Genomic DNA, 24,632 nt, shown 5'->3' on the forward strand with positions numbered 1-24,632 from the left:
GCTTGCAGGCAAGGTTACCGAATTTTCTTGTTGTAACTCTCTCTAAATGCACTTAAATCTGTTTCTCTCTCTGTCTCCCTCTGTGTGTGCCCCCCCCCCCCCCCCCTCCGTCTCTCTTATTGAAGTAGGCCTACTTAAATTGTGTATTTGTCTGTTGTATGTCAAGCAACCTTATTACAGCGGTATTTTATTATAATGAAACACCTCATTTAAGTAACCGACTGAAAGTAACAGGAGTAATCTTTCTTATTAAGTATTTATAGCATAGAAGTAGCAAATACATGAAATATATTGTCTTTATGCTAATAAGTTTTTAAATTATAGTGATTTTACAGTTGTATTAAAAAAAAACTGTGGTAACATGACCAGACAGCGATTTTAAATTTATTTTAAATTATATTTATATATATTGATGCATTTATTAAATATGCAATCAGATTAATGTACAGTATATATTTTACAGTTTATTTTTTTCGTGCATTTGTGGATATTATTTCCCAGGACTGCAAATGGCATTGATTACCCAATTGCTCTCACTGTATTCTAATCATGTACAATTGCCACAAAATCTGCTGCAAATCAGATAAAATAAAATAAAATCACTACACAAAATGTTGACAAAAAAACCATTTATTTCAGGTTTTGTAACAAACCAACAAATTATGTCATGTAACTGAGGGATTATATCCAAGCAGCATAACTACAACAACAAAGGCATCTTGAGAGCGCTAGAAAGAAAGGAAGAAAGAAAGAGAGAGAGAGAGAGAGAGAGAGAGAGAGAGAAATCCTCAAAACAATCCTGGTGTTTCTCCGATTCTTCACTCTGTATGGGAGACAGACAAGCATGTTGCATTAATTAATTAGTCCCAAATAATAAGCCACTGCTTAACTCATCTAGATTTTACTTTTGAAGAATACACCAGAGCCGATAAAGACAGCAAAATCTTGTGGAAGTAACACCTCATCCACCTGCCAAATTATACTTGTCAATTTTTGTACCAATCTGTGCATGTGGCACACAGAGAAGACACATCACCAAAACCCCAAAAAGATGAACCTGTTAACAACTTCCTGAAACAATTCCGTATGTCAGAAGATCACACTTATAGTGCTGTTGCTAATTGTGCATCGAGAACCATTGCATTGCTGCTTAGCTTTTTGGCTTTGACATGATAGTGTTTTAATGTAGTCCGACTGTCACTTCTAAATGGCACCTCCTCGGCCATCTTAACTGGCTAGCCAATGGTGGAGAAACTCTCTGTGTGCATGGTATTATTTAGATTACCCAAGCCCCTTGCTGACAGATTTTTTTTGGGGGAAATGACTTAATTCCACATTTTATGGGTAGGCAGGCACTTCAGAAACCTATTTGTATGTATTTAATTAAAAGGTCAAGTGCACCCCTCACCTCTGACACTGAGCATGGTGGAACATTCCGATCGGCCCAGGGCGTTCTCTGCTGTGACTGTGTACTTTCCCACATCTTTAGGGCTAACGCTGAGGATCAACATGGAGCAAACTCCACAGGTGTTTGAGATGTAATAGTTGGTGTTTGTGTTCAGGTTGACGTGATCTCGGTACCACGTGATTCGAGGTTTGGGGTTTCCTGTCACAGCGCAGCTCATGTAGCATTCATAGCCTTTTGGCGCCGCGTGCAACTTCAATGGTACGATGAAGTCCGGAGAACATCGCAGGTCGCGTTCTTCTCTGTTCGGTAAAGTCAGCGAAAGCTTTTCTGCAAAAGGAAGGTTTTGTGTATGATTACATGAACTCAAGCTTTGAGCTGTTGTTTGTGATGTGGCAATTTAGTAGCAGAGTGTCCTGCTAGATTCACCAGATGGCATTTAACTATTTTTTCCATACAAATAAATATGCAAAATGTATTTTTATATTTAGTACAGATTTTTATTATACAATCAATAATAAATGAATACATACTATAGTATGTAAATAATTAGTGTGGATGCAAATGAACTTTGTTAGAGTTTCGCTTTTGGACTCTGCCATCTCTCTGTGTCTTCCTCAGCCATGGAAACAGACAGGAACAGCAAAGTGAATGTGGGCAGGTCTATGTCAATTATGTTTTAAATCAAGTTTGAGCATATACATGACATTTGCTCACAAAAATGACCTGATTGATCTGCTTTGCTGTGCCTAGTATCTAAACAGAAATATTTTCAGCTGGCGTCGGGCTGAAACCTCATAAGGCACAATTTGGAAAATAAATATTTTTGTAAATGTATACTTTTGGTCAGTCCACATATTTGTGTCATTTTTATGACTTATTGACCAATCTAGAGTTTTGGAAATGGCTCGCTCTCTTTGATGATTAATGGTTTGAACAAACATGCTGTTTTGGTGGTCTCCTGAAAAGTAACTATTTTGGAGATACAAGGTTATTTGATTTATGTGTGGCTTGTGTAAAACAGTTTATATATATATATATATATATATATATATATATATATATATATATATATATATAAGCAATACAAATTCAAAAAAATCCCAATAAAAAGCATGATCTTTTTTCTTGGTATCAGTCTTTTTGCTAGTATAGAAAAAAAAAATTAGAGATACAGTGAACCCTTGTTATTTGCAGGGAACAGGAATGGAAACCTGCTTCAAATAGCAAATATTTGTGAATTACATGGTACTTTATTTATATAGCCCTTTTTCACCTTATAAGGCCCTCAAAGCGTTTTACATTGTACTACTCATTCACCGACTGATGACGCAACATCAAGAGCAACTGGGGGTTCAGTATCTTGTTCAAGTATACTTCAACGTGGTCAGAATGGCATTGGATCAAACCCACAACCCCTGGGTTGGGAGACGACCACTCTACCACTGAGCCACGCCGCCCCCAGAGATACTCTCCTAAAGATACCCAAATGGTGATAAAGCACTTTTATTTGGTTAGACAAGGCTATGTCCGGTCTAAAAGAAGCTCCTCCCCTCACTTCAATGTTGTTCTTTGGCTCAAAAATGCTATATTATTATTATTATGTCAGCCATGGCGTTGGCCTGAGCACAAAAAACAAATAATTTACCAAAGCCAAACGAAGACTATGCGAGGTTTTAGCGGCCATCTGGTTGTATGATACACAGACCTTTCTTTTTCCCCACCGCCCAGGTGGGTGACTCAGATGGTGCGGACACACCCATGTCGTTCTTGGCGTAGACCCGAAAATGGTATTCCCTCCCGTGCATGATATTGCAAACAGTGAACTTGTTATTGAAGAGTCTGTCGGCCACTGCGGTCCACGTGTGTTTGGTCGAGTCCAATTTGGAAATTGTGTAATGCAGCCGATCATCAAGCTTCTCGTCAGGAGAAGGTTGCCAAGACACTTGTACCGTACCAGGCACGTTTTCTTCTATTTCCACTGGCCCGGGAGGCCTCGGATCATCTGCAAGCACAGTTTGACATATCAACTTCAATGGATGTTTATTAGAAGGGCTGTCTATGTGCTGCCTTACAGCATGAGCATTTTTACCTGTGACCCTAACTTCTGTACTGAAGGTCTCCTGTCCTGCCAAATTTTTCAGCAAAATGGAGTAGATTCCAGAATCTGAGCGCTCTGACGAAGGGATCAAGATCTGCGAAGTGCCGTCTGAGTTAGTCACTGTGACTCGCTTTGGCACAGGCCCGTTGTCTTTGAGCCACATGCTATCAGGTGGTGGGGAAGCCTATGAAAAGTGCCATGAGGAATGACATCCCAGAATGTTATGTTGACTTAGATTTTCAAAGTCAATGCTAAAAGATTGAATCTCACCTCAAAGTTTATGGTCACCCTGACGGTGTTTCCTGCCCTCACCACCATGAAGGTTTTCATCTTTTTGTTTGTGAACTTTGGTCTCACTAAAAATATATTGAAAGATAAGAAATAACATGTCACTCTCATTGAAGCAGGGTTCACAACAACAAACCTTTTGTACTTTTGGTCATTTAATGAGCCAATATTTGTAACGACAGACAAAAATGGTGTAGTTTACTAAACTATAGCTAAAATATGGCTTGCAAATGTTCAGTCATTTTATTTAGTTCTTATGTTCTACCTGTAAGTTGACATTGTGAAGTTTATGTTGTTGTTTTTTTAAAGTTTTTTTTTTGTATGTTTCTACAAACATAGAAAAACATAAACACATTACAAGTATAAAATTTAAGTTGAAGTAAAAAAGAAGGCAGGGAAGAAAAAGGAAAATAATTGACATGCAAAAAAAAGGGAGTACGAAGAAGTTAAAGACTTATCAAGTCCTCCCTCTTATGTTTTGACTTATTTCAATAGATACGATAATAGGTTGATATATTTCAATGAAAGAAAATATATAAACCTGTTCGTGTGTACAACTGCACTTTGACATGTACGTACATTTTCCATTAGCATATTACATTTAATTCATAGGCATACACCATAATAATTCATCCTCATATTCACACATACAATTTTCATTACACTCATACTGATACATCGAAAGAAATGACCTAATTTCTGCTGTTTTGCCAGCTCAAATTTGATTTAAATAATTTTCTTGAACTTTGCTTTTAAACATTTTTTAAACTCAGCAAGTGACTTGCATCTTTTCAAGTCGGTACCAAAATTATTCCACAAATTGACACCTCTTACAGAAATTTGTTCTTGTTTAGATTTTTTTTTGTAGACACTTGTATCCCTTATGTCATAAGGACTCTCTCTAATTCCAAATAGCTTCTGAGTACTGTGGCAGAGTAGATTGTGTATGCTTTATATATTATTTGTGCTATTTTAAACTCAACTAAGTCGTACATTTTCATTGTATTTAATTTAATAAATAGTGAATGTGTTGGTTCTGCATATTTTGATCGATTAATAATTCTTATGGCTCTTTTTTGGCAGTTTGAAAACCGGGCCGGTATTTGTTTAATATACGTTTCCCCAGATTTCCACACAACAAGTCAGATATGGTAATAAAATCTGACTTGTTGTGTGGAAATCTGGGGAAAGTTTAACAATAAGCAAACAAATCATACAGTCCATCATGGAAATATTAAAATATATAAAATAATTAGCCATCATCATAAATAATCATCAAGAAATTGTATTTCTAAATGAAAATCAAGTATGAGTGAAAAATACCCAGGGGCGGCATTGCAAGGACATAGTTGGGCAGCTCCTCAGTTTGGCCCTCTCCTCCGTCATTGGTTGCAATGACTCGAACCCAGTACATATCCATTGCCCTCAAGCTTTTTACAGTGTGTGTGGTGGTGATGGTGAAGCTTCGCGACCAGTCCAGGCACTGCGCGTTCCTTATCTCGACAAAATATCCTTTAGCTTCATCCTGTATGTCAGGTTTGTCCTGAGGTTTGGTCCAGGTCAAAACAAAGTGGTTGTAAGAAGTTTCTGTCACTTTTAAGCCGATAACTTTACCAGGAGGCTCTGAGGATAATAAGAAACAAATCATTTTAGTTAAAACAAATGACAGAGCAACATGAACATTTGGAAGTTTACGATTCATTTCAACTGCTACACTTACTTTTAGGATCCCGTGCAAAAACAAAGTCACATGGGTTGCTGAATTCCCCAGGTCCCGAAAGGTTCACAGCCAAAACTCTGAATTCATATTCCAAACCTGTCACAACATCCTTCACTGCACATTTCTTCTCTGGAAATACAACAACGCTGTTAAGGTAAGCTTTACAAAAAAAAAAAAACATTGAACAATGAAACATGAAAACAAACCTTTTATTGGCTCATTTAATGCATTGACCCCATTCCAGAGATTACTTCCTTTTTTGCGTTTTTCTACAATGTAGCCAATAATTTGTGAGCCTCCCGTATTACTTGGTGCAGTCCAAGAAAGGTTGATGCAGTCATCAAAGGCACTGACCACCTTTGGAGGTGCAGGGGCGCTAGGGAATGCTGGAAGTATTTAGCGAAGGGGGAAAAAAAAGACATATTGAGTAAATTATTAGTATTAGAATATTATGAGTATTAGAGTACAAAATACTTTTTTGTGTCATTTGTGGTAAACCATTTATCCATGCATGCAATACATTCCAGTTCTTCTGATCGCACCATTTCGGAAATAGGTCACATTCTCACATAAGCATGTTCATTCAACTGTGACTTGTAGCATCACCAGCTGTCATATCAGTCACATTTGGCGAAAATAGAAAGCCCTTAGCAGTGAGGCGACAAAAAAAGACAAAAGAGGAATGCTTGATGTAATGACCTTGTTCGGCAGCAGAGGGTGCTGCTATGCTGTCGAGGTCCAATCTAAAAAAAAAACACAACAACACTGCGTTCTCTGTTCCTCACTGTGAAGATTGCCCTTTCTCTGTTAGTACTAGATGGCCAAATTGATTTTGATTGATTATGTGTCACCATACTGTAACACCCTTGAAAACGGGAGAGTCATTCAAATTATTGGTAAGTGTTGTCAAACTACCTCAGCTAGTTAGTTAGCAGCTCTGCATTTTGATACGCTGCGCAGCATTTGCATGCCTTTTTTCATTTGACCTTTAGCTCAACCCTACTTAACTTTATGTCTAATATCGATAGTAAATGTATATGTTGAAAATGTTCAAAAGTACTCATGAGTAATCAGCCCTCAAGGGAACTTTAAAAAAAAAGAGAAAACACTGAGGCACTCAAAGATGTTTGATGTAAAAAGCCTTTATTGCCACATGGCCAGTTGATTAAAAAATTTGCCAACACGTTTCAACCTTTGTCAGGGCAAACTGAAAAGGACTGTCATACAACTACTTATATAGGAGTTAGTCACATGTTCACAGTGGGCTGGGCACACAGTCAGCTGGTACTCATCAACAATTAGCAATACTTTTAAAAGTCACTACTAAAAAAAAAAGAAACACAATATACGATTTACAATATACAATTATTTACAATGTCTTTTCAGAGGAGATCTTAAAGAAAAGGAATGAAATCCAGTTCACCATTAAAACCAGGAATCTTGGTGGCTCTTAAAGTGTAGATCCAGTCTTATAGACCTTATAAGCCATAAGAACTGGCAATGCTCTATACCCTATGGCACTGCATTATATAATAATATTGCAATTATTGCAATACAACTTTAAAAACCTACGATATAGAGCATATACCCGAGTCTTTAAGGGGAGGAGATACTGTAGATTAAAAAGACTCCTGCAGAGGGAGTCTTTTTGGATCTACACTTTAAGAGCCAGCAATTTTCCTGATCTAAATGGTGAACTGGATTTCATTCCTTTTCTTTAAGATCTCCTCTGAAAGAGACATTGTAAATAATTGTATATTGTAAATTGTATTTCATTTTTTTGCTGGTCTTTGCTTGCTGATTGGATGATGAGTACCAGCTGACTGTGTGCCCAGCCCACTGTGAACATGTGACTAACTCCTATATAAGTAGTTGTATGACAGTCCTTTTCAGCTTGACCTGACAAAGGTCTACCAATGCCGAAACACGCTGGCGATTTTTTAATCAAATGGCCATGTGGCAATAAAGGCCTTTTACTTCGAACGCCTTTTGAGTGCCTCAGTGTTTTCTCTCTTTTTTGGAAATGCTTTGCGGATCCCTCCACTGAAGAGCACCAAAGATAATTTTTGGGATACATCCAACACATCCTAGCAGCGCTCCTGCATGCTCTGATTGTTTGCACTCAACTTTTTAAACTTGTTCGCCTTTTCTACACCTTCTGACGGACTTTTTCATGACTCTTTACAGGATTATTTTGTATTTATTTATGTGCAGTCAGTAGACCATATTTGTAGACGGGAAAGTTTGTCACTCTATGAAGCCTAACCTCACCCAGTATGCCAGCTTGCAGGTCTTCAGTCTCCATCACTTCGCTCACACCCTCTGAGGTCAAAGCTCGGATTCGGTAGCAGTACTTGCGTCCGCGGTCCACGTCTGTGTCGCGGTAGAAGGGCACGCCCGGAATCTCTCCAATTTTCTTCCAAGTGTTTCTCCCAATCTGTTGTCGCTCCATGATGTAATTCATCACAGGCGAGCCGCCGTCATCCTTTGGAGGCCTCCACTTAAATTCGATGCACGTCGCTGAGCTAAGTGTTATCTCTGCAGGACCCAGTGGGGTAGTAGGTTTGTCTGAATCAAACCAAGTGGCAAGTTATTTGAACTGTTTGTTCTACGTGTCAAACTGTAAAGAAAAATTGATCGACGTGTGTAATGTGTTTGACTGAATCATTGGCTCACCAAGCACAATGAGTTGTGTTATTGCCTCAGTGGTGCCATGCTCATTCTTGAGCTTGAGCTTGATCTCTCCCGAGTCCCTTCTCTGGCATCTGCTCAGCAGCAGGCGGCTGTGATTGGTTGATTTATCTACCCTGGTGCTGCTGGCGTCATCATGGAGCTCCTCTCCCTCTCTGTACCATTGGATCTTAATGGGCTCGAAGCCAAGGAAATTTAGTTTAAAGACGGCGTTATGCCCTACTTTAATTCTCAAAGGCTCTGTGAATGCACTGAGGTCTTCTGGGTCAAACCTCGGTGGATCTGAAAAAAAAAAAAGAAGTATTACAACAGATCGTTACCAAATTTGATTGTTGTTTTGATGACGAGTCATCAAACCTTTGACGTTGACCACTGCCTCTGTCTTGCGATTGTCCGCCTCAAAACGGTATTTCCCAGAGTGCTCCTCCTGGCATTTCAATATGAGCAATTTATGAATTGCACCATCTTTGGATATCATAAATGTGTCATCAGTGATGATCTGAAAGGAAAGATGACATTTAGGCAAATCTTGTGTGTATATAATAACTCAACTAATGGGTCAAAAATGGACCGACCCTCTACTTAGAGTAAAAAAAATGGGTCTTTTAGTGTAAAACAACTCATAAATATTAGTCAGATACTTTACTTGGGTAAAAAAATTGGGTCATTTCATATAAAACAACCCAAAAAGATGGATCAAATTGACCCATAAAGTGGACCGATCCATTTTTGATCCATAGTTGGATTACTTTTGACCTAACTGTGATTTTTTTTTTTTATAGTTTCATTTCACATCAGCCCCTCACTTAGACAATAAACATTGGGTTGATATGACAAAATGTATGTATTAGGCAAGTTTATTTATATAGCCCTTAATCACACAAGAGTCGCAAAGGACTTTACATGCCCGCAGTTGACAAATACAGTATTAACGACATCCCCTGATCGAACCACAAGAGGGCAAGGGAAAAAAAAGAAAAAAAAACATCAGGGGAAAAAGGAGAAACCTTGAAAAGGGACCGCAAATGTGGTAATCCCCTTTCCAGGATGATCAGGTTGCAATTAACTAAAACATCAACATTTCAATTTTTATTCACAGGTATTCACATCTAAACATGATACATAAATTAGACGCTACATGTGACTGCTCTTTTGTGTCTTATTGCCGTGCTTACTCAATCTTGAAAGTGCCATAACTGCCGTTTCAGATTTGGGTTGTGGTATACCATGGATAAGAAGTGAGGACACTAATTGTTGAAGCTTTGTATTTGGTATTATTTCCCATTCTTGTTTGATGTACAAACCCAATTCCGAAGAATCTCGGACGTTGTAGTTGTAGTTGTAGTTGTAGGACTTTTCTGGTCTGAATACAAAAACGAGGTAGAGGATATAGTCCAAAAATAAACTAGTATCTATTATTGTATTCTGCAACAAACATTAACACTGTGCTTGAATATAGGAAAATAAGTGCATTGTGTGATGATTACATTGAAATTTATTGAAATATATTGAATGAAAATCATACTCTAATACATTTTCAAAAAACAACATTACCTAAACATTAAAGAACCTTAAAATAATGTTGGTATTGGCACCGATACCTGGTATCGATACTCACAAGTGTTGTATTTCATTAGGCAGATGCATGTTAAAATAGCATTTTGAAAGACTAATACCTACTAATTGGGCCTGTAACATGTTTGAGCATTTCATATGCAAAAATGCTGATCACTGTTTTCCAAAATAAAAGCAAATGTTTGCAGATGTGCAAATAATGAGATTTAGATCATTTATATTTAATCAAGATATTCAAGCGATTAATGCAGTATCAAAATAACTATAAATGAATTTGGCAAGTGACTAGTTGTCGAATAATCAAATAATCATTGCACCGAATCGTAATCCTACTTAATCAAACGTATCAGATCGCAAGCCATGTATTGAGATGCGTATCGAATTGTCTTAATTGGAGATTTTTACACCCCCACTATTCAACCTATTTTTAATAGAATACACTACAAAGACAACATTTTTTAAAGTTCAAACGCCAAGCGTACATGCGCCAGTCTCAGAAAATAGAGCCCTGTAGGCTGAATGATATGTATCTTCTCTAATCTCTATTTTTCTCATGCATTCTACTGGCAGAGACAAGAAGTTAATCTAGACAATGCTTAACATAAAACGTTAGACCATATGCCTGACCTTTTCGCCGTCTCGGAACCAGACTCCCTCGTAGTCTTCCTTGCTGAGTTTACAAGTTAGCTCTGCATTCTCACCGATGATTGCATTAATGTCAGACAATCCCCAGATGAATTGAACCCCTGGATCTAGTAAATGTAAAAAACAACAACATTTAGTCAAGGAATATGGGACATAACAAAAAAAAAAAGTTATGTGGATCTGTGTGTTTGGCCACTATTTACGGAAGCGTATTGCATTTACTTGGGAAAAAAAAGTCCTGTTTTTCTCTGTTTGTTTTTTTGAGTATTTTTTTTTCTGTTTTATTGAATATTTTTTTCCGTTTTTTTGAGTAAATTGTTTCTGTTTAAAAAAAAAAAGTATTTTCCTTTTGTTTTTCTGAATATTTTTTTCTAAGTAATTTTTCCCTGTTTTATAAAATAATTATTTTTCAGTTTTTCTGAATATTTTTTTTCTGTTTTTCTGAATATTAAAAGAAAAAGGGTTTTCCCTCAGAGATTAGAGAACAAACCACAATACAGTATACACATTCATTCCTTTATTGAGAGCCAGTAAGTAAACATGACCATCTTATAGCATATGGAGATATGCGGGAAAGTGTCCGCTTCCACTATTAGCGTGTCTGCAACAAGTCACTTGGAGTTCAGAGGTAAAAAATAAAGAAATAAAAAATACTCAGAAAAACAGAACACCAGCTCTGTTTTCGGAACCCCCAACCCCCCCCCCCCACCCCCCCCCCCCGTTTATTATTAATTTTTTTCCTCCTGTTTTTCGGAATATTTTTTTGCAGCCTGTTTTTCGGAATTTTTTTTGCCAGGAAAAAAACGTTTAGTAAAACAGAAAAAAGAAAAAATACTCAAAACAAAGCTCCCCCAAAAAATTTGTCAGAAAAACAGGAGTTTTTTTTCTTTTTCTCAAGTGAATGCAATACGCTTCCGTAACCATTTAAGTGAATCTCCATTCTTGTAGTCCTTATACAAGCAATTTGCAGACACTGTAGAAATCTTAAAGAATTACACAGAGGAACACAATTTTTGTAGAATTACGGCTGACAGCTTTTACTTAAATTCTTAAATAATTTGTGGGTGTGGAACTCAAAACTGATCACAGTTTTTCTCTATCACGACAAGTTTAGATCGCTGTTTTCTGAGAAAATATGAAAAATAATGTACTTGACAGATATGTGCTTATTCTATAAAAACTTTTTCAAATATTAACATACGGTTAAATGGAATATGAATGATGGATAAGTACATTGAATCTCCGCTTAAAAGGTTAAGTGAAAAAAAAAAACTATGCTCAAATACATATACTGAAGCCCTTTTTTCCTTCTCATTTAATGCTCATTGAATATTTACCTATGACTGTGTCTTCTATCAGTGGTCCGATTCTTTTTCGTCTCGGTTGTGTTGCAAGGCCAATCACTTCTTCAGCTTCATTGTCTTCATTAAATAAACTTTCATCTGTAGCGACATAACATAATGTATTATAAGGTATATTCCATCCACATACAGAAATCTAGACAGTTTAATTATCAATTGAGTACTTCTGAGACAAATGAATTAGGATTTGACAGTATTATACAATACAGCAATCACTATAATGTCAGTTTAAAAAAGGCTTTTAAACTTGAATCATCATCAGTTGAGTGTGCAACCAAACTTACATTTTTTCTTTTTCAGTGTAAGCTTCGTATTAATTTCATTTAACTCATCTTCACATGTGTCGCTGCGCTCTGCACAAAAAAACCACAACACAAAGGTAGTGTCAGTCCCAATGACAATGGACCATTGTCGTCAATGAATACTGTATATATTTTCTATAGGCTGCCAGTGATTATTTGGTAATCGTACCAGTAGACCAAAATTCAAAATAAATAAATAGATAAATGTCTAAAAGTGAAAATAAAAACAAATATAAAAAAGTATATTTTGAAAATGAAATCAAAATATATATATATAAATGAAAAAAAAAGAAGAAATATATATATATACATATATATATATACACACGCATTATAAATAAATACATTTGTATTTAATTTTGAAATATGTATTTTTAGATTCGTTTTTATTGTCACTTTTAGTCATTTATTTATTTATTTAGTCATTTATTTATTTTTACATTTTTAATAATGTTATTTAAATAAGGGGGCGGTCCTAAACGTGTCTTGGTTTGGACCGTTGCAAACTACCTTTCATTGGTCGAGTGAGCGGCTTGGCGAACAAGGAAGTCTCGCCAGTTTGCATTGGAGAGCTCCAGCAATGGACGACTATCTGGTCCACTGTCACCTCGACTTGTTGTCGAGTAACTCAAGTCGCAAATTGTGGTGACAGTGGACCAGATAGTCGTCCATTGCTGGAGCTCTCCTATGCAAGCCGACGAGACTTCTTTCTTCGCCGAGCCGCTAACTCGACCAATGAAAGGCAGTTTGCAACGGCGGAGTCCAACCCAAGACACGCTTAGGACCGCCCCCTCATTTGAATAACATTTCATCCTGGCATTATGGACCAAAACTGCCAAAATTAAAAATAAATACTTGACCAAATAAATAAATAAATGGCTAAAAGTGAATATAAAAACAGATATAAAAAAATATAATTAAAAATAAATACAAATGTATTTATTTATGTATATACACTGTATATATATTTTTGTAGTTTTTAATTCCATTTATATATTGTTAAATTTTATTTTCAAAATATATATATTTTTATATCTGTTTTTATTTTCTCTTTTATTTATTTTGAATTTTGGCAGTTTTGGCCTCACTCTAGTGTTATACAAAAGAACCACTGCCTATGCTCAGTTCAGTTTTGTACTTTTTATCACAATTGTCCTATATTTAGGCACAGTGTTAATGTTCAAATTGTGCAAGTTACAGTGACTTACAATAGAAATGTTTTTAATAACATTCAGACCTACGATGCTGCTGTATTTTCATCTTGATCATGGTAGTTGTACTTGGATCAATCAGTAGTTTCTCAGGTGGTACACGGTGTAAACGTTTTGAGAATGATTTCTATACTATAGGTTACCTTGTACTGCATGCTCTGTTTCTTCTTCCAGCTTGTTTCCTGCATCGCTGCTCTCAGTCACCTCCGATTTTTCTGTTCCCAAACCATCTGTGCAACAACAAGTTGTTAGCATATTGACAATGAGGCTGTGATGATGTCATGATATTGCTTCATAATGCCAAGTCATTCTATCAAATCATAGTCACTAGAGGCAATATTTTAAGATGTCTGGGGGCTACAACGTGTTAAGCGGCTGCCACCTTGGTAGAATTTTTTTTTAAGTAAATGTGTAATTTTCAAAATTCTTGGTTCGTTTTACTCAGGTTGAAGTGGCCATTCGGCAGACTTATTTGGGGGAAAACTTGTCAAAAAATAAACTTTGACAAGCAATAAAATACTTCTGATATAAAATATCACCTTCCTAAAATATTTTTTCCCCACTTAAATGATCTCATCATTTTACTGGTCAACTCTGGTAAAAAAAAAAAATCCTACGTCCTTGTTTGATATGTTGTTACCTTTATGAATAAAGTCTATTAATAAATATAATGTGTTCAGTATTTGGTTCAATTTTTTTTGTGTTTTCTGGAAAAGAAAAAAAACCTTCAGCCATGACATTGGCAATCAGTTTAGTGTAATCTCAAATTGTACTTACCACCTACCACCTGCTGTGCAGATGATGAGAATGCATTGAGCATTGACTTGAGAATGTTGCTATTAATGTTTGCATTATGCAGGTCATTCCCACTGTCTTTGTCGGGTCCAGTCATGGAATTGATTTCTCCATCTATTCCGTTAGTGGACAATATCTGCTCTGTCAGTTCCCCAGCGTCATGTTTTGCTTTGACAGCTTCCAGAAGCTTCTCCATTTCTTCTTGGTTTTTCATTTGCTGCCGCTTGACCACTTCCTCCAGGTCGATCCCTGCTCCTCCTGTTTTCTTCTTGCCAGCTGCCTCAAGGTCAGCTTGAAGCACAACATCAATATGCACAATCACATTTAATTAAGACAAATGATCATGGTTCATGTGAATACTGAATACATTTCTAGTTGAAGTAGTTACCTTCTACATATAATGCAGCATTGCATGAGACACTACCAAGATTAGCTGAATAGACACCTTTGTCTTGGTCTGAGCAGTCTTGGATCAGCAACCTGTGGATCATTTTGTGGTCTGACACACTGATTTGATATTTGCCACTATCTTCCAGCACATTGCCATTACTCATCCATGTGATTTTAGGCACCGGGTGGGTCAGGACACATTCAAACAGTGCAGTGTCTTTTTCTTCTGTTACTGCCTCTTGAAGTTTGACAACAAAGTCCAGACCGGGAACTGAAAATATACATCATAATAATCAATTCAAAATTTGGTTTTGCTACCCATGATGGACATATTTGACGGCCTCACACACCGTCAAACCTGATTTGGTATCAGATTTTTGTAATTATATACAGTATATTAAAAAAAAAAGTATTTTAGGTGAGAGACGCTCACGCACTGTTGATCGTGTTCTGGTTTGGATTAGAGGTACAACAATAAATATAAACATCAGCAACTAATAAATTACAAAAATTAATCAACAACTATTCTGATAATTGAGTAATCATTTCAAGTCCTTGTTTAACTCATTCACTGCCATTGACGGTTATATATGTCAAATATTCATTTTAACTATTTCTATTTCATTTTTTTCCCACTTTTGTTAACAAGAGTATGAAAACCTAGAATTTTTTTACTGTACATTTAGTACAGATATAAAATTTGTGATTAATTGTGAGTTAACTTGTGAAGTCATGCAATTAATTATGATTAAAAAAATTAATCGCCCGACGCTCCTAATTTTTATTCATCTTTTCTTCTTTTTTTAAAATCGCGGCAGGTGAATAACTTCTTTAAATGTAATTAATTATTGACTTCAATAGTTAACGTACAATTAATCATAAATCTGTTCTAAATCTACAAAAAAAACAACTAGGTTTTCATACTCTTGTTGACAAAAGTGGAAAAAATGTTAAACTAATAGAAATAGTTCAAATTAATTTTTAACGTCAATAGCCGTCGATGGCAGTGAATGAGTTAACTTAAAACATCACAAAAATTCACATGCATCCCCTGTCGATGCCAATTTGTGATGATGGACACAGTGATGAGTTAGAGTCCATGTCCATGTCCAACGTTGAACTAACGAGGGAACATTCTAACTCACTGTATAGACTGTAGTAAATTACAAATGATCGTTGTCATCAGTAAACACAGGTACAGTGTTCCCTCACTTGTGGAAAGGTGAATTTCCGCAAAGTAAAGCTGGTTAAAAAAAAAATACCCCCAATAACCGCTAATACTGTCAATTACCATAATGAGTTATTTTTGTAATATTTGAGTAAATAAAAACAGCTGATTGTTTCATTCAACACAAGCTATTACATTTTTATCAAAATATATATTTGGTAAATTAAAAAACGTGTACCATAATAAGTAAAACAAATAAAAATTAATAAAAAAATGGAAACATTTTTCTTCTAGCAAGTCCAGTGTCCCATCACTGGTGATCTATTTTTAGAGCAGCCCTCAGTTAGTAAGGCCAGTGCACGTGTCTCATTCCTCCATCACCCACCTCCGTGCGCTGCAGGATAAATAGACAAACAAGTAAATTGAAGGCAATTAACTTCAACAAGGCCGCCGTTTACACAAAAAAAGGCCAAAAATAGCAGCATAAATGCACCCAAATACAAATCCGTGATACAGTGAATCTGCAATAAGTGAAACGCGAAGTTGTGAGGGACCACTGTACTCGTTTTTATAATATAATGATTAACTCAAACTTATCACATAAACTGTTAACATACTTGTGAGATTTTCAGCATCCTTTGCACATCCACCACTTACAAGTCCATTTTTCTTTACAAAGTCTTCATCTGGGGGACTCATTCCATTCTGTTAGAGGCAAAATAAAAATCTCACACTAAGGTGAATAAAATAATAAATACCATTAACACTAAGTGGTAATAAAAATGTTCGAGAGGAAAAAGTGCACCATCATGGTTGAATCTCAAATGAACTTGAGGTCAGCTTGTGTGCAATGTGACTGATTTCATACCTGACATTTCAGCGCTTGCTGCCTCTTCTCCTCCATTTTCATGTGCATCAAGTGCATGTCTTTTGTGCCTAGCTCCCCATAGTCCCTTTGCAGTGTGTCCTTGTACCTCTCGTCTCTTTCTTTGATTTTCTCTGTCTGGTTTTCCTCTAAAAGACTACAAGTGATGGAAAAATGTTATTTGTACCACTGATACTTTATTGCCAAAAAAAAGGGTACACATACTGTGTGTGTAAGAAGTTCCACGACTGGTGTCCCAATGGTACTGCATATTATTACAAATTTAAGTTACAAGCTACGATTTATTATCTTCAATGTCTGCAAAGACAATCCATCCTGGCTCCGTTTATTTTTTTATTTTATTTTTTTATTTTATTTTTTTTCCCCCCTTCTCCAAAGCCAAAGTGGGTCGTCAAGGGGACCCTTTTTGAAAACGTTATCCTGGAAGAATTCTTTCAGGAGTGCATGTGCGCTGGACCCCCAAGGGGGATTATTATGAAGGGTAACTGCAGATAATAGTTTGCAGTTTGGATTTGAAATACATCCTTTGTGATGCAAGTCCTGGAACTTTTCTGACAAACCATTAACGAAGTCTTACTTTGTGTTCGTCTTTCTGAGCAATTTTCTGAAATCTGATGGATCGGTTACAACTAGAAGCAAAAAAACAAACAAAACATTTTAAGCAGGTATATTGTTTCTGTATATGAACGGAAAGGTCTAGTAGGTGGAGATAATTAGAAACAAGCAAAACCCAAAGCATGTACATGTTTGAAAATGTATACATTATGTAACTTACGGTCTGACAGATTTAATGCTAAAGAGCAAATAGCTTTTCCATATTCATTCACGGCAATGCATTTGTATGTATCTGCATCTGCACTCGTTACTGCACGGACCTGGAGGAACACATAAAATGTAATGTAGCAAAAAACAAAAACAAACTGCATTTTTGAGGTTTTATTTTGAATTGTATGTTTTATTCACCTCCAATATGTACTCCCCTGTTGATTCATCGTATTTAGTCTGATATTTCTCCTTGTCTAAAATGCTGCCTCTTACTCTCTTCCATGTCACTTCAGGTTTTGGCTCTCCTATTACCAAAGCCTTGAAAATAGCTGATTTCCCTAAAGGATGTGTCAGAATGTTGAGTCTTTGTTTTCTATTGTCACACTAACAAGCTGTAGCTACTGTTTATCATTGGAGAGCTACTGTGAATAACAACTTTGTTAGAACATAAAGAAACTCACCTTCTTGGACATTTGCTGGGTTTAGTTTACGTTTAAAATCTGGGACGCTTTTCCCCTCTGGTATGCTCACTGTGTTTTGTATGATGACCACTCCAGGAATTTTAGATCTTTTCCGGATACCAGCTGAACAAAGACAGCAGTAAATGATTATGTGAATCCAAACACATCCAAACGTGTACATTCAAAAGCATGACATCAGATTATTTTTTGAGCGAGTCATTGTGTGTGTTAATGGATACATTTGCATCATAATTCCATACTAGTCCAATTATACTACATGTTGTTCATCAGCAAAATTAAATGTCCTTTTCTTGTTTTGTTTAATGTGAGTTTACTGTTGGTTTGAGTTTCAGGGATTGGGTGTGTAGGTGTTAAAAATTGGCCCAAGATTAAATCTGTTCTGTTCTCTGTGTTTAGTTTAGTTGAAACCGGTGGCCAAATGCTAGGAAGGAAAACAAGTTTATCAAAATGAAAATTGCTCTTGTTTTTGGTCTTTTTTTTTTTTTTTACTGGTAATCACTAGGATTTCGAATCAATCATGCAAGACTTGAAGAGCATCCATCCATCCATCTTCTACCTCTTATCCGAGGTCGGGTTGCGGGGGCAGCAGCTTGAAGAGCATTAATCAACAAAAATTCAATAGTTGATGTTTACTGTGAAAATGACAATTGCTCAAGACAATTGAAGAAGCAGCTGTGTTAATTAGGTTCCATTTCTTCAGTTGGACAACAGGTGGACAGGGAAATCCATATTCCTAATGCATCCTTCTATGTGTATTGTCAAGTATGTGATTATAGCCAGGTTTGGGGAGTAACAGAATACATGTACCGCCGTTACGTAATCAGATTGCAAAAAAAATGTATTCCATTAAAGTTACAGGAAAAAAACATGTAATCAGATTACAGGTAGATTTATAAAAAATTGGGATTACTACGAGGGATTACACTTTCTACGATGAGAGAGAGTGCGAAAGAGGGCGAGAGAGAGAGAGACAGAGCGAGAGAGAGAGAGAAGGACAGAGGGAGAGAGAGAACGTGCACGCCCGTGTGAATGGAACTGTTGCTACATGTCGGGGAGGTGGGAACGAACGAACTGACTAGTCGTGTCCTCCACACGCGGGCAGTTTGAAAAAGCTTCACAGACGGGAGGAGGAAATAGCGACTGGTATTCACTGGAACTTACTCGGAGCGAAAGTTTGAGCTCATGCTACGCGCTATAGCTTCTTGCTAACTAGCCCGCTAGCCTACAACCATAATGCGAGTTACACCTTCCAAACAAATCTTCCTCCCACCAATTTACTATTTAAACATCATACCAAACATATACACGTCTAAACTTGTGAATGGGATAAAAGTTAATTTTGCGGTTGATGTCACACATCGTCATCCTCATTGAATGACTATCTATCTATCTATCTATCTATCTATCTATCTATCTATCTATCTATCTATCTATCTATCTATCTATCTATCTATCTATCTATCTATCTATCTATCTATCTATCTATCTATCTATCTATCTATCTATCTATCTATCTAGCTATCCATCCATCTATCCATCTATCCATCTATCCATCCATCCATCCTTCTATCTGTGAGGTGTGGTTGCTTTCAGTGACAGTTCGAAAACAGCATATGGCCTTCAATCAATCAATCAATCAATCAATAGCCTACATGCTTTTTAATAACACAAGGATTTTTGCTATTTGTAGGCTGCCCGGGTCCCTATTACCCCCCGCAAATAGCAAGGGCACATTGTATAGAATATATATTGTGGTGATATTTATTTTTATTTTGTCTTCATGAGCATACTCAATATTGGAGTAATCTAAAAGTAATCCAGTTACATTACTTTAATATGATGGTACTTGGATTACGTTACTAACTACATTTTTTAGCAGGTTACTTGTAACTGTAACGGATTACATTTTAAAAGTAACCCACCCAACCCTGATTATAGCCTTCAAAAACAACACTGTTCTCATACAATAGTCGAGTATGTTTTACCTGATTTGTTGCCAGCTTTCTCATTGAAATGTTGAATGTACTGGTGAACAAGGGAGAAACCTACGGAATATAATTCACACAATAAAATGAGTATAATATCATTACAATAGTATAACAATGTGTACAGTATGTGGAATAAAACGTGTTCCTCATATTTATGGAAATTGATATTAAACAAGGGAATTCTTGCAGATCTACTTTGTCTTGGGAGGAAAATGTATAGACTGAGCCAGTGATAGTAAAATACAGTGTGAGTGGAGAGACGGGAAGTGGAAGTCAGTCAGGCATAACGTGGAAAAGCTCAGAGAGGCCTAAACAAATGGAGGCACTGTGGGGGATGCGGGGTCAAAGCAAAGAGCAGTAGGCAGGCAACCTTAATCCTCGGATGTTTTCTTCTCATCGACAGTTTATTGTGAAAGCTTGAGAGTGATGACTCCCCTCAGCTGGCCCAAACTGGCTGAAAACTGAAAAGCCTGCCAGCTTGGCCAACACTCACGTGAAACGGAGCACAGATGGGCCGCCACTCAGTGTCATGTGGATGGAGAGGCTGTTATTTTGGCTTTGAGTTGAGTTTGTATTTAATCTACAGACTCACGGATACATTTCCATATCTCTGAGCTAATCCTATTACATAAATGGGGTATCTTCCTGTTTCACTACCAATACAACAGCTCAATAAATCCCTCACGTTTAAAATGGCCAAATACAATTTCAGATCAATCTCTGAAATGTAAATTCCAAAACTGAAAACTGCTCCTTGAGATTAGTGTACATCAATATGTTGGTTGCTAAAGTGAGTATGAAGAAGCCAAATAAACAAAATGAACACCGCATGACTTACTGCTAAACCTTAACCCAACAGAAATGAACAGAACAAACAAAACAATTAAGCAGGGGAGACGACTTTCAATACTTACAGACTTTGCGTCCTGAGCCCTTTGAACGTTTCAACATTTTGCCCAAACTGGACCAAACCTGTAAAAATGACCACAAAGAATTCACCTAATTCAGTCATACTTTGTTTTTCATCTTTTGACAAGTAAATTTATTCCTTTGTCTGTGAGAACGCAAACGATGATATACTTCTGGTTTGAGCACACAGAACATTGTCAATAGACTCTCGTTAAAAATGTGACATGCGCAGTCGGTAATTGTGCATTACACGTGTATTGGGCACCGTTGCCGTGCTGAATTCCATCACCTTCAGCCATTAACATTTAAAGGGATTTACTGTGAAATGTATTTTTTAATGTCAGACTGCAGCTGATCTGAGTGCTTGACAGGAACTTGCCATAATAGATTGTTATATGTTGAAAATGAAATACAACTTTTTTTTAAGATAGCGGCGCACCCCCACCACTCCGGCAAATACTCCACCAGCCGCTTCTGATATTAACAACTACTGTAATGGTAAAAGTACTTACCCAAGAATAGGTAGGATGGTGTGACAGAATGACATAGACCATATGTTTCGAACTAAAGGCCCGGGGGTCAAATGCGGTCCGCCACATCATTTTATGTGGCCCGGGAAAGAAAGTCATTTGTGTCAGCTTCCATAAAATAAATTATTAAAATTGTCATGAGTAATTTATAATAACTAGGGGTGTGAATTGCCGAGTACCTAGCGATTCAATCTGTATCACGATTCATAGGTCACGATTCAATTCAATACAGATTAAACCCAATAAAAAACGTTAACAAAAAACAACCTAATCAGTGAACTTGTACATGTACACTGTAAGATTTGTAAGAAACTGGACTTCAGGCTTATAACTGAGCCACTGTATTTAACAAACAGGTTGCAATCTGTTTCATGTTTGAACAGCATTGAAATAAAATATTAAGACTTAATGTTCCATTATAACATTCTTCCATGCGTAACGTGTGAATCCTAACCCTAAGTAAGATGCTTTGTTGAATATTTCCATCAAACATGTATGTTTAATTCGGCTGCATATTAAATCGTTATATGAATTGTATGCTGCAATATCGCAATCTCAATTTTTTAACACCCCTAATAATAACCATTTTTTACAATCATTTTTTGAAACTAATTTTCCAGTAACTTGAACAATAATTGAACAAACTATTATCCTTGACTTCTGATTTAAAAACTAGTAATCTATTGATTTGCTGTGTATTTCATGTATAGCCGTAACTACAAAATTGCCTACGACAGAAATGAGTTTGATACCACTGACTTAGACAGATCTTGTGTTTGTTTAACTTAGGGCTTTGTAATTGAGCAGTGTTTGGTCCCTTTAATACACATTATACGTACGCCATGTGACGCAAGCCCCAGACATCACATGATCATTTATTTATGACTTTAAATGGAAATGCAAGGTTCAAACAATGCTGTCTGTCGTATTCTAGATTTAACAGATGCTAAAGACCCATTTTTTTGTATTCACGTATGGCGACTTTAAAATAGAAAAATTTCGCCAGGCCCGATGTGTGTGTAAAGTTTGGTGAGTTTGCGTTCACGTTTAGTGTCTGAAAAATCCAATAATTTGTGGAGAATACGAAGAAGAAGAATTCCTACAGAAACAATAGGTCCTCGCAGCGGCAGCGCGCCAACGCTGCTCGGGCCATAAAAATGCAGTCTTTGAGAGCAATGTCTTCTCTCTCCTCTCCAGCTATAGTTAGCTACGACCCCGTGATTGACCTCATGTGGTTACACAGAGTCTGACCGCACACTATTATCACTTGGAGAATTCCATTCTAAGAAGTCACATACTAAGTTACCAGATGCTTTCACACTACTAATATTGGCATGTCACTAACCATTTTTGTCAATGTTAAATTTCTCCCATCATCTCTGTAAGATATGCTTTCCATACCTGATGCATTATTTTTGTCATTCTTCAAACACAATTCAGGTATCTCACAATGCCAGTAAAGAGGGAAAATCATCAAATAGCGAGAACATTTTTGATATAACAACGGAACCACATAAAGGCAGTTGTAGAAGTGTATCAAATCAGTCCTTTAGATGGCATCAACCACATCCCTTGGCTTTACTTTGACTTACAGTATTTTTGCTCAAAACAGAAAAAACAAGTTTCTAGCTGATATGACCTAGTATGTACGTAGGCCTACTGTGTGTATCAGCATGCAAAAAAAAAACCATATAACTAATCCTCATCTAATCAGCAGAATCATCCATTGATCTGATTTTGTAACCTCCTCATCATACTATATCTGACCATAAACCAACAATCTACCAAGATATCCATAAATAGAGGCAAGATTGGCTTAAAATCAGCCAGTTTACCTTCTTAGAGCTTATTCACTCACCCACTGAGCCTGACACTGAGATGGCTAAAAAGCTGGGATCTAAGATCTTCTTCCTGTCGGTTCTTATTGGATGTTAAATCCGTTGGGAAAACAACTTTGCAAGCCAGCGCCAAGTGAGTTGGTCAAGGAGAAGCGTCCACCGTTTGGGCTTGGTGATGCTCGGAGCGGGTGACTTGTTATTAAGGGCGAGTGGGGCGGGGTTGTCAGATGAGGTAAGGAGGGATAAAAATGCCGGAGGAGGAGAAGGAAGGGCTACTAATGACGACTTAGTGGTATGGTTTGTTTGTAATCGCTGATGAAAGTGGACTCATCTCGCACGTGTTGACCGGAAGGTTCATTTGGTTTATGTGGAAGTGAGTTGGGATGCCACAAGTATAAATTCAGAGTATAGTCAAATGTGCATGATCTTGGTCAGGCAGTTATTTCCAGCTTGACTGTAGTATGTTCATTTCAAAAAAAGAAAAATGTTGATAATGACCTTGACGTGTGACTGTCAGGTAATTTGGCACGTGTGCACGTCGCTTGCTGCTATTTGTGTGGACTGCGGCACTCATAATAGAATGCAGCTGTATGTCTTGCACCTCATTCAACTTCAAGGTGGCATGATGTTCAAACAAATTCGCAGTTGGAGCCCGAATCAGTCCTCTTGCAAGGGAAGATCAGACATTCTGCGCAAAGCTCTAACAGCCTTGTCTTGTATTACAATGTATTAGATAATCAAGGTTGTGACATTTATGTGGGAGAAGCTCTTCTCGTGACTTCAGGAAGGAAAGATCAAATGAAGAACAAAGCAGCATTTGTGTTCCCAAGGTCAAGTGCCAGTATGGCTGCTACAGTCACCACATACTAATACACTGTGTGTATACAGTGTGTGTTGCGTGTAAAATGTAAAGCGCCGATTATAGCAACGGTGACAGCTCATTCAAAGACTTTGTTTTTTCAGTTGCCGATCAAATTTCTTGGTGGGAGGCAACTATATTTAATTCCTGTGATATGTCCTCTCCTTGGAAACTTGTTTGTTTTTCTGACACATTAGCAACATGGCCCGGGGCTGTGCGATCTCTCAGCCTGTCGGTCGCCAACTGCCGAATCAATTTTTCCATCAAGTGCCATTTACACAAGCATTTTTGATACAATTCACTCACTCATCTGCCTCCCTCCATACACCTCTCACCTTGAGTAGGTCAGAACGTATCCATTTCTCTTGTTACTGTTTTGATCATCTCTAGATTCTGTTAGAGTAGACAATATTAAGTATTGTACTCTTTGCGTGTTCAATTAACTGAATGGTGAGATTCTGTTGAAGGAGTTCCTTTGCAAGGGTTTTTAATTAACAGAAGCTTCTGGTCCACATTGACAAATTCACCCAAGCGATGTCTCTGTTCAAATGTGGCTCCTTCCTCTTGGCTCACATCGCTATTTATTCACAAAGAGGGTTCAGAAAAAGGTCAGCCCACAACCCACCTGGTTACAACTGGATACAAGAAAATCCGTTCCCATGGATATAAATCAGATTAAAAGAATACAATAATAATAAGCCTGACTCCCTTCCCCGGAACCTC

The 24,632-nt window shown here is 37.1% G+C and overlaps 1 protein-coding gene across 1 annotated transcript; it reads right to left on the bottom strand.

Annotated features, from left to right (window-relative positions):
- Window positions 1-677: 677 nt before the first annotated feature.
- Window positions 678-23,254, bottom strand: LOC147178366 (immunoglobulin-like and fibronectin type III domain-containing protein 1). Its single transcript, XM_086068797.1, has 26 exons — window positions 23,071-23,254; window positions 20,688-20,745; window positions 19,771-19,830; window positions 17,765-17,887; window positions 17,502-17,641; window positions 17,314-17,413; window positions 17,116-17,167; window positions 16,521-16,674; window positions 16,270-16,357; window positions 14,483-14,755; window positions 14,077-14,385; window positions 13,443-13,529; window positions 12,071-12,139; window positions 11,763-11,867; window positions 10,408-10,532; window positions 8,563-8,704; window positions 8,191-8,487; window positions 7,786-8,082; window positions 5,721-5,900; window positions 5,515-5,643; window positions 5,118-5,417; window positions 3,777-3,862; window positions 3,498-3,690; window positions 3,114-3,410; window positions 1,409-1,735; window positions 678-823 (listed from the first exon to the last, which is right to left on the bottom strand). The coding sequence occupies exons 2-26, from the start codon at window positions 20,722-20,724 to the stop codon at window positions 819-821; spliced, it is 3,975 nt and encodes a 1,324-aa protein (XP_085924923.1). The 5' UTR covers window positions 20,725-20,745; window positions 23,071-23,254; the 3' UTR covers window positions 678-818.
- Window positions 23,255-24,632: the final 1,378 nt, after the last annotated feature.

Source organism: Leptonotus elevatus, chromosome 2, assembly GCF_054856555.1.
Source record: "Leptonotus elevatus isolate MCC_2025b chromosome 2, RoL_Lele_1.0, whole genome shotgun sequence".
Classification (NCBI taxonomy): Eukaryota; Metazoa; Chordata; class Actinopteri; order Syngnathiformes; family Syngnathidae; genus Leptonotus; species Leptonotus elevatus.

Excerpts from the sequence above, each read along its gene's own strand:
- LOC147178366 (XM_086068797.1), bottom strand. The coding sequence starts at position 20,724 with ATGTTGAAACGTTCAAAGGGCTCAGGACGCAAAGTCT. Across the intron at positions 17,642-17,764 it reads CCCAGCAAATGTCCAAGAAG|GGAAATCAGCTATTTTCAAG; the intron begins GTGAGTTTCTTT and ends CACATCCTTTAG. Across the intron at positions 3,411-3,497 it reads TACAGAAGTTAGGGTCACAG|ATGATCCGAGGCCTCCCGGG; the intron begins GTAAAAATGCTC and ends CTGTGCTTGCAG.